This window comes from Camelus ferus, chromosome 16 (assembly GCF_009834535.1).
Source record: "Camelus ferus isolate YT-003-E chromosome 16, BCGSAC_Cfer_1.0, whole genome shotgun sequence".
Lineage (NCBI taxonomy): Eukaryota > Metazoa > Chordata > Mammalia > Artiodactyla > Camelidae > Camelus > Camelus ferus.
The window spans coordinates 18,628,043-18,636,386 of NC_045711.1; the positions used below are offsets into that span (position 1 = coordinate 18,628,043).

At 65.4% G+C, this 8,344-nt stretch overlaps 1 protein-coding gene across 8 annotated transcripts; it reads right to left on the reverse strand.

Annotated features, from left to right (window-relative positions):
- Nucleotides 1–1,259: 1,259 nt before the first annotated feature.
- Nucleotides 1,260–8,271, reverse strand: MIEF2 (mitochondrial elongation factor 2). Of its 8 annotated transcripts, none has more exons than XM_032498991.1 (4): nt 8,143–8,271; nt 5,899–6,056; nt 5,547–5,727; nt 1,260–5,127 (listed from the first exon to the last, which is right to left on the reverse strand). In XM_032498991.1, exons 2-4 carry the CDS (start codon nt 6,043–6,045, stop codon nt 4,046–4,048), a joined length of 1,410 nt encoding a protein of 469 aa, XP_032354882.1. In that variant the 5' UTR covers nt 6,046–6,056; nt 8,143–8,271; the 3' UTR covers nt 1,260–4,045. The 8 variants fall into 8 exon arrangements, with proteins under 8 accessions (XP_032354882.1, XP_032354884.1, XP_032354881.1 ...); XM_032498993.1 differs by lacking the exon at nt 8,143–8,271 and adding an exon at nt 8,012–8,142 and having other exon boundaries at nt 6,006–6,056; XM_032498990.1 differs by lacking the exon at nt 8,143–8,271 and adding an exon at nt 8,012–8,134.
- Nucleotides 8,272–8,344: the final 73 nt, after the last annotated feature.

The following is an 8,344-nucleotide window of genomic DNA, read 5'->3' on the forward strand; positions in this document are numbered from 1 at the left end:
AGCCCCTTCAGCTGTCTCCATGCGGCCAGCCCCCATCCTCTCGAGTCTGTCGCCTGAAGCCCCAGTGTTGGCACCCAGACCCCACACACCTGCAGATGCACACCTTGGGCTGGGTGTGTGGTGGGCTGGCCCGGGCCGGGTGTGCTGGTCTCTGTTCTGCACATCGGCCGCTGTGCGCTCCTCCGAGCCCGGGGCTCCCTCTGCCCCTGCTGGGCGCCCTGAGCTCCCTGCCGGTGGACGGGCCTTCAGGGTGAGGCCCTGTTCCCCTCTCATCCCCCTCCCGGGGGCGCAGGTCCCGTCCCGATTCTTTTTTCCTTTGTCCTACCTGGTTACCTGGTGATCTTTCCTGCAGTTTTGGTTTTATGAGATTTCTTGCCAGTACTCAGCAGGAGTTCTGTGAAAACTGTTCCCCGTGTGGGTGTATTTCTGGTGTATCTGTGGGAGGCGGTGAGCTCAGCATCCTCCCGTTCCACTGTCTGGATCCAGCCCCTCGCCTGTCTTCCAGGCGTTGGTGTGTTTGGTGTTGAGTTGCAGGGTGCTAGACGCACTTGTGGATTTTAATCTTCCTGCCGGTATCTCCTGTGTGCTCAGGGCCAGGACTGCTGGACGAGATAGGGCCAAGAGCAGCCCCCGAGGGTCTGCCTGCCCACCGCCTGCTATGCCTTCGCCACTCGAAGCTGTGCGGGGGTCCCCTCGCGACAGCGGGGCTCAGTGCAGAGAGAAATGGGCCTTCCCAGCTGATGACACTGGGACAGTCTGAGCTGCCCACTCCCGAGCCCTGGGTGCCCTTGGGTTCACGCAGCGCTGCTGTCTCCCAGCCCCCCTGCAGGGAACAGGCTGCAAAGGTGAACGCCGCCCTCTGAGCAGCTGAGCCGGGACTGGGGCGACGTCTTGGGACACTATGTGGAGGCCCCGCTCCCCTCGGGGTGAGTCGCCTCTGCCTCCGGGTCCTCAGACCCCAGGATCACAGGAGGTCCAGTTCAGCTCGCAGGCAGGAGAGGCCGTGGTGCACCAGCAGCGTTCGTGCTGGGAGGGCCACTGGGTCAGCCTGGAAAGTTCGCTGTGAGGTCACATAAGCAAATATGCCTGAGCCCCAGCAGTCTGACCTGCTGTGTCAGGAAACGGGCAGCAGTACCAGGAGGACCCAAACCACGTCCAGAGCCATCGTGCTGGCCTGGTCGCAGCCTGGGGTTGGTCACCATGCCTCAGCGTGTGTCCTCAATGAACTAGGTGCAACCAAACTGTAACGTTACTGGGTCTTTTTTTAAAAGGTTATCTTTATTTTTCTGATTACAAAAGAGAAACGCAAAGGTGTCAGACTTCTGTGACATACCAGGTTGAAGGCCACTTGTCTTGAAGGGACGCAGGCAGATGTAGGGCAGGGGCCCTGGCTTAGGGGCTGCTGGGTGAGCAGTGACCTGACCCCGGGCCCTCCCTGTCCCCAGAGGAGGTGCCCGCAGGCTCTAAGGCTCAGCTCAGTCCCAGGCTGGAGGGGAAGGGACCTTTGGGATCAGAAGTCAGGAAGGGCTTTCCTCGTGCAGCTTGTCCACCAGCTGGGGCGGGTCTCCAGACAGCCTGGCCTGAAGATCTCCGAACCAGGTGGGGTCTCCCAAGAGGAGGCTCGGGAGCAGGTGTTGCAGCCGCCTTTCCCGTCCTGCTGCAGCCCGGCCGGTCGGGGCCCTGGTACTTTGGGGCTGGTTTTCCGGCCTGCTGACTGCAGCCCCCCAGGTTTGGCAAGATGTCTGGGACCCTGAACCACCCGTGAGCACTCGCCACACCGACAGCCTCCAGCAAGAAAGCTCGTGCGGGCTTTCGTCAGGGCCTCTTCTGTTCAGTGGCCGCACAGCCTGAGCCCACAGGACAGGCCAGCTGTGCGGGAGGGCTGGGCTGCAGCTGAGCTGTCCTGCGGGGCTGTGCTCGGGAGCAGATGCCCAGAAGTCTGTCTTCTGTACCTAAGCTTGAGGCGTGTTAGGGTGGAGAAGACACAGATGGTGCCTTGTAAATCAGCTTCTGCTTGCTGCTTTGGGGTCACTTCTCTCATCCACATGGGCCGCCAGGCCACTCTGGCAGGTGGCATCACCACCACGCTCCCGACTCCTGGTCACACGTAAAGCCAAGGACGAAGGTTGCCTGGCTTTGCACCCCAGCCGAAGGGCCTGCCGCGCTGAGTTGGAACCAGCCTTTGTTACAAGGGAGACGACGACACAGCAGCGGCCCCACACAGCTAGCCTGGCACCCAGGAGCCCACGGGAGGCCCCGACGGGACGGCGGGTCTGGGCCTGTGCCGGACGCTGGCCTTGTCAGGGGTCTCTCCACAAGCATCTGGCTTCTTCCTTAGTCCATGCTGGCTTTTTCTTACTGAAATCATGGTGTGAGGGGAAACTGAAGCATGAGGCTGCCACAGGGTCCCACGTGTGGGGTCGGATCATCTAAGCAGGGCTGACCCCAGTGCGTCTCATCTGCTCCCCGGCCAGGCCTTCACCAGTCAGCACCCGAGGCCCCCGCCCCCCGTCAGACACAGGCCTGCAGGGGGAGCCCTGACCGCCTGGGTGTCTGGTCCGAGAGCTCTGGTTTGGGGGCAGTTCACCTTGTGCCAGGCTCCCACTGCCACTCTGGAACCACTTTATAGGGGAGAAGGCCACGGCTGCCTCTGTCTCCAGCCTGTCCCCTGGCTGACCCTCCACTGCTCACAGCTGTGTGCCAAGAGCACTCAGGGAAGCCAGTCTCCCTCCTTCTGACCCCCTGTGGAGCCTGGCAGAGTGCCCCCGAGGCAGAGCCCTCTGCCCTGCACAGGCAGGTAGGTACACACGAGCATCTCGTCTGCCCTGTGCGCCGGCCCTCGTATGAAGGGGGTCTCCTTGGTGTACATGGGGTGGAGGAAGAAGCCAGAGGGCCCTGGCACAGCGGTGGGGCCTCAGCCCAAGTGCCCCAAGCCCTCCCCAGGCCTCACCTGCCATCTGTGGTGACAAGTGAGCCCAGCCACCGTTCCTGTGGGGACAGACACACTTGCTGCCCTACCTGTGCACGTCAGGGAGCCTGCCCTCGACTTGTGGGGTCACGTTTCTCTGCCACCCCACAAGGCTGGCCTGAAGGGCTCCGGGCAGCGCCTCCCATCCTAGGAAGCACAGGGGTCAGGCTTCCGGGAAGAAACGAGACCCCAGCCAGCCTGTTCCTGTGACTATAGCAACACTGTCACCTCCAGGAACCGTGTAACATTCTAGCTCCACAGAATCCACTTTTCCACTGAAATCCATCTCCTCCAGGCTGAGCCCGAGCCCCTCCAGTGAGATTACAGAACTGGAACATTGCATGTAAGAGCCCAGTGTGTCCTACGGATGCTTAAGTTTTTGCTTTTATTCTTGTTCACAGTTCTCGAGGCATAGCTTTGCTTCAGGAGGAAGGACACCAGAGACAGGAGATAAGCCCAGGAGGAGAGGCAGGCCCCTCCCCAGCCCCTCTCCCCTGCCAGGCCTCAGGGCGAGCACAGGGTCAGCTAGCGAAGCTGGTATTGGCACCGCAGGGCGGGCCCAGCAGGGCCAGGGGACACCCTCTGCTCGGGGCCCAGTGGGTGGCACAGAGAACTTCAGCTCAGGACCCGCGCAGCCGTGGCAGCGGGGGTGGGGGGGGGAGGCGGGGAGGCCTTCCCCGAGGTGTGACGTGAGAGCCCCCGCTCCAGCTACAGAGCTGGGCCAGCAAACCGGACACACGCGGCCTTTCAATCAGACGAAAGCTGCATTCCGCGGGTTCTAGGCAACTCCGGCCCTTGGGGGACGAAACACACACAGCGTCCACCGAGGCTGGCACCCGAGGAAAGCAGGACTCCCTCCGGACAGAAAATCAGAGTGGCCTTATCCCGTGCCTAGGACGGTAGGAGCTTTGTTCTGTCTGCGGATTCCCTGCTGGTGATGAGGCCCCAGGGTCGGCCCCGAGGCCGGGTGGGGGCAAGCGGGGCCCCGCTCAGGCCTCCCACAACACGAGCTAAGCCAGCCTCTGGCTAAAAGCAGGAGAAAGGTGCTCTGGAACCCCTGGAGGGAGCATGCGCAGCTCACCAGCGTTCGTGCCCCACGCCCCCCCAGAGCAGCCCCTCGGGGGCCTGCAGGCCACAGTACAGGGCGTAGCCCAGGTCCTCGACTTCCTCCTCCCGCAGGCCGTCCAGCAGGTTCACGCAGGGGTTGAAGTGGCAGGGCAGGCTGGCCTGCTCCAGGCTGCCAATGAGCAGCTCCAGGGCCTGCAGGAAGCGCTCCCCCAGTGCCTCCTCAGCCCAGTCCGCCTCCTCCTCCCCCAGGCGCAGAACCACCTGGGTCAGGTGGCTGCGACCCAGCCGCCACAGGACAGAGTGGCCACGGCAGACACCGCAGAGCAACAGCAGCAGCCGCCGGCGGGTCCCAGTGTCACCAGCATCCAGGGCCCGCAGCCTGGCGGCCTCCGCCGGGTACAAGTCCTGCAGCCAGAGGTTCCCTGCCAGCCCCTCCAGGGGCCAGGCCAGCAGGAGGCGGTCTCCGGCCTGGGCCCCGGTGACGGCCAGGAGCACAGCCACGGTGAGCTCCAGGCGCTCGTGCTGCACCTCGAGCAGCAGCTCCTCTGAGGCCACGCGGGGCCGAATCAGGCACCCGAGCAGGCTGCCGATGGCCGGCCAGTTGACGGAGGCGGTGAGGGCCTTGCGGAGCAGCTCCAGCAGGACCCGGGAGGAAAGGTAGCCGCCTACCAGGAAGCGGTCCCAGGGGCTGCTCCCCCGGGGGCGGAACTCCAGCTGAGTCCTGCGCACCGCCCAGCAGCGAGGGTCCCTGGCCACAGTGTCCGTGCCAAGCACCAGGCTCCACAGGCCTGGCTCCAGGGCCAGGGGCACCAGGAGGCGCACAGGGTCGGCAGCCCCCGCCTGCAGCCCGTCAAAGAGTGGCCCGCCGGGCACGACCGCCCCAAAGGGCAGTGCGGGGAACTTGCTTCGCAGGTAGGCCTGCAGCTCCAGAGCAACATCGCCAGCCAGCTGTTTGGCCAGAGCCACATGGGCCACGGGGATGGTCACGTGGTCCTGCTCAAATGCCAGCAGCTTCTCCTGGAACGTCAGGCACGGCGGTGCGGGGGAGCTGAGCCGAGGCGCCCCTGGAGCATCTGCACCTGCGGGCCCTGCTGGGAGGAAGGGGCCGGGGACCAGGTCAGGGGCCGTCACCAGCCAAGAGAGCTCTGCCCAGTTACTAGCTGCGTCCCTCCCTGGTAATGACACCTGAGAATGCCCTTAGCCAGATCCTCACGGACAGCAGGGCTCTGAGGCCGAGCCTGCTTCACAGAGGGTGGGAGACAGGCTCCAGGCCTTAGTGTCCCCATCTGAGGCCCCCCCCACCATCAGAACGCTGCCACCCACCATGGCCCACACATCCTGGTGGCCTCAGTGCCACCCAGGAGGTAGAAGAACAGAGAAACACACCATTAAACATGCAGGAACCTGCGTGGTCATGCTGTCAGTCAGTGGCAGAGCCTGGGCCGCATCTCCTGAATGTGACCACCAAAGGGAGGCCCATCCAGGGCAGACGAGAAGGAGTGCCGCTCACCTGGGGTGGAGGGTGAGGGGGCCGGGAGTGGCGTGGGCTGGCTGAGGGCAGCAGGTGGGGGCCGTGGCTGGAGGTGTGGCGTGGCCTTGAGCAGGCTCAGTTCCTTCCAGCTGTCCTCCAGACATGTGGCGTCCCCCTTGACATCATCCTCGTCCCGAGAGCTGGTGGCCCTGTCGATGAGCTGCAGACAGAGGGACACGGACAAGAGCGTCTAAGGCCTGGGTGGCCACAGCAAAGCCAAGGGCAGAGCAAACCAGGCCGCTGGGGTGGAGCCAGCTGCAGCCTCGGGCAGCCCCACTACCCCTGGCCCTGCCTGGGGAGCCCCAGGGTCCTCAGGCCACGCCAGCCTTACCCGTTTCACAGCCAGGGTGGCGATGCCCAGCACGGCAGCCCCGCCCACACCCAGCACCAGGCGGGCGTTGGCCAGGAGAAAGTCCACAGCGCCACCCAGCACCTCACCATCCCGCCGCTTGCCCCGATTCTGGGAGAGCTCCGCCATGGTGGGTCCAGCTGCAAGAGAGCCAGGATGCAGGGACCACTCAGCGAGGGGGCGGCCCCCAGGGCAGCAGGGCAGGCACTCTGGCTGCCGTCCTGCTGGGGTCAGAGTTGAGCCCACGAGGGGGCTTCCTGAGAATTTCTCGGGAGAAAGGGACCCCTTTCAGGGTTTCCTGGGAGGAGGTTGGGAGCTGCCCAAGCCCCCTCCCCAAACCTGCAAACAGCCTACCTCCTGGGAGGGCGGGGTCACTGAGAAAGTCACTCAGATTCGTGGCAGTTCAGGGAAAGGGGAGCATCTTCCCCACCCCACCCTCCAAGATCTCTGATACCACCAAAGCCCGTGAGGTGGGTCTTACCATCACCAAAGCTCGTTTGACAAAGAAACAGGCTGCCTGGCCACACAGCGAGTGGCAGGGACTGCAGACCCTCACCCACACATACAGCCAGGCCCCAGGGGCAGCCCCATTCTGGGTCCTAACTGGGGCTGGCACAGCAGGAGGAAACCAAGGCCCAGAGAAGACTGCGGCTTGGGGTCCTATGCAGCCTGCCCCAGATAGCCTGTCATACCTTTGAGGGGACCCTGGTAAAGCTCAATAGGCCACAGTTAACCCCCCCCCCAAATCTCAGCAACCCCCAGAGGCAGAGCTACCAAGTCAGAGCACAGAACAAGGGCGATGGCCCAGGCTGCCCAGGGGGCGGGAGCTGGCAGTCGACAGGTATGTGCCAGACCAGGCTGAAGGCCCTGCTGGGGGAGCGGCAAAGTGACCCTAAAGACACCAAGCAGGGCTGGCCCACTGCCTTGGACAGGGGCCTCTTGTGCCTGGGACTGTGGTGGGAGGGGAGCCATCCTCAGCTGCCAGGAATCCAGACAACAGAGGGCAAACTGAGGGCCCCAAACCCCACTGTTTGCTCACCTACAAAACAGCACAGGTGTGGTGAGAAAGGTTAAAGGGGGGAGCCCAGAAGTGTGGGGCTGGAGGACAGGCATCTCTGCCAGGGACCGTGGGCCAGGCCCAGCCCTGGGTTTTTCCAGGGGACTCCTGCTCTCAGATCCTAGGCGCTGAGGGGGTGTGTGACTAAGGGACAAGCCCAGGGGACCAGTCAGATGGCCAGGCAGGACTGTCTCACTGAGGGCATGCAAATGACCCTGAGCTAGAGCCAACTCAGCTCCAAGGACTTCTGCCTGCCCTGTTGCAGCGGGTGCCTCAGCTTGCTTGCCAGGTGAGGCCTGCAGCCCGGCACCGCCGCCCGCTCCCGGGCTAAAAATAGGAAAGAGGGCCAGGGGGTGACCCAGCACGGCCCTGTGGCCGGCTTCCTCGTCCGGGATCAGTATTGCCACCCGCCTCCAAACTGTAAAGCGCTCGAAGACCCCACCTGTCTTACCGGGGACGCCGCCCAGCCTCCGGGTCGCGCAGACCCCAGCCCGGGAAGAGGAGAGGGCGCAGCTGGGCCTCCCCTCCTCCTCCAAGCCGCGGCCAGCGAAGGAACCGGGGCCCTGGGGACGCGGGGATGGACCCAAGACCGGCCCCGAGCTCGGTCCTTCCCCCGTGCCCCCTTTCCGGGCCGGCGCCGCGCGCCCGGTGGAGGCCACGCCCCCGCGCTCCGGCCGTACCTACGTCGCGGCTTCGGCGCACCGGCCGGCGGACGCAAGGGGCCCGCTAAGGCCGCGCACCCCGGGGCCGTCTGGGAATGTAACGTGGAGGACTCAGGAACCGAACGCCGAGGCCCGGGGGGCGGGCTCGGGCCCGGCGCTCGCTGACCGGCAGCCGCTGGCTCCAATCGGAGCGCTCGAGGTGCCTTCCCACGTGCCTCCCTGCCGCGCGCTCGGCCAGTGGCGACGGCGCGCTCCTCGGGGGTGGTGCTCCCCGGCGCGCTCTGCCTTAAAGGCGCAGGGCTGCGCTGCGCGCTCGGCCGGCGGGAAGGCGCGCTTCCTCCGGGTCCCCTGGTCACTGTGGCCTGCGGCCGCTTACCATGAAAGAGACACGGGCCCCGTCACCCACTGCGACCGCCCTCTAGGGTGACGAGCGGGCATGTAACCGCGCACCCGGCATCCGAGCAGGAACGCCGAGGAGCTCGTGCTGCGCCCCGGGGAGCTTCTCACCGGAGGGAGGGCCCGCGGCTCCGGCACGAAGGCCCGGGCGTCCTACTGCCGCTGCCGCCGAGCGCCTGGGCCGGGGTCCAGAGCCACCGGGGTCCCGCGCACCGGCCGGCGGAGGGGACAACACCCGCGGGCCAAGAAGGCGGTGCGCTCATCCGCCGGGGCGCGTCCCGAGCCGGGGGCCGAGGGGCGGGGCCGCGCTCTC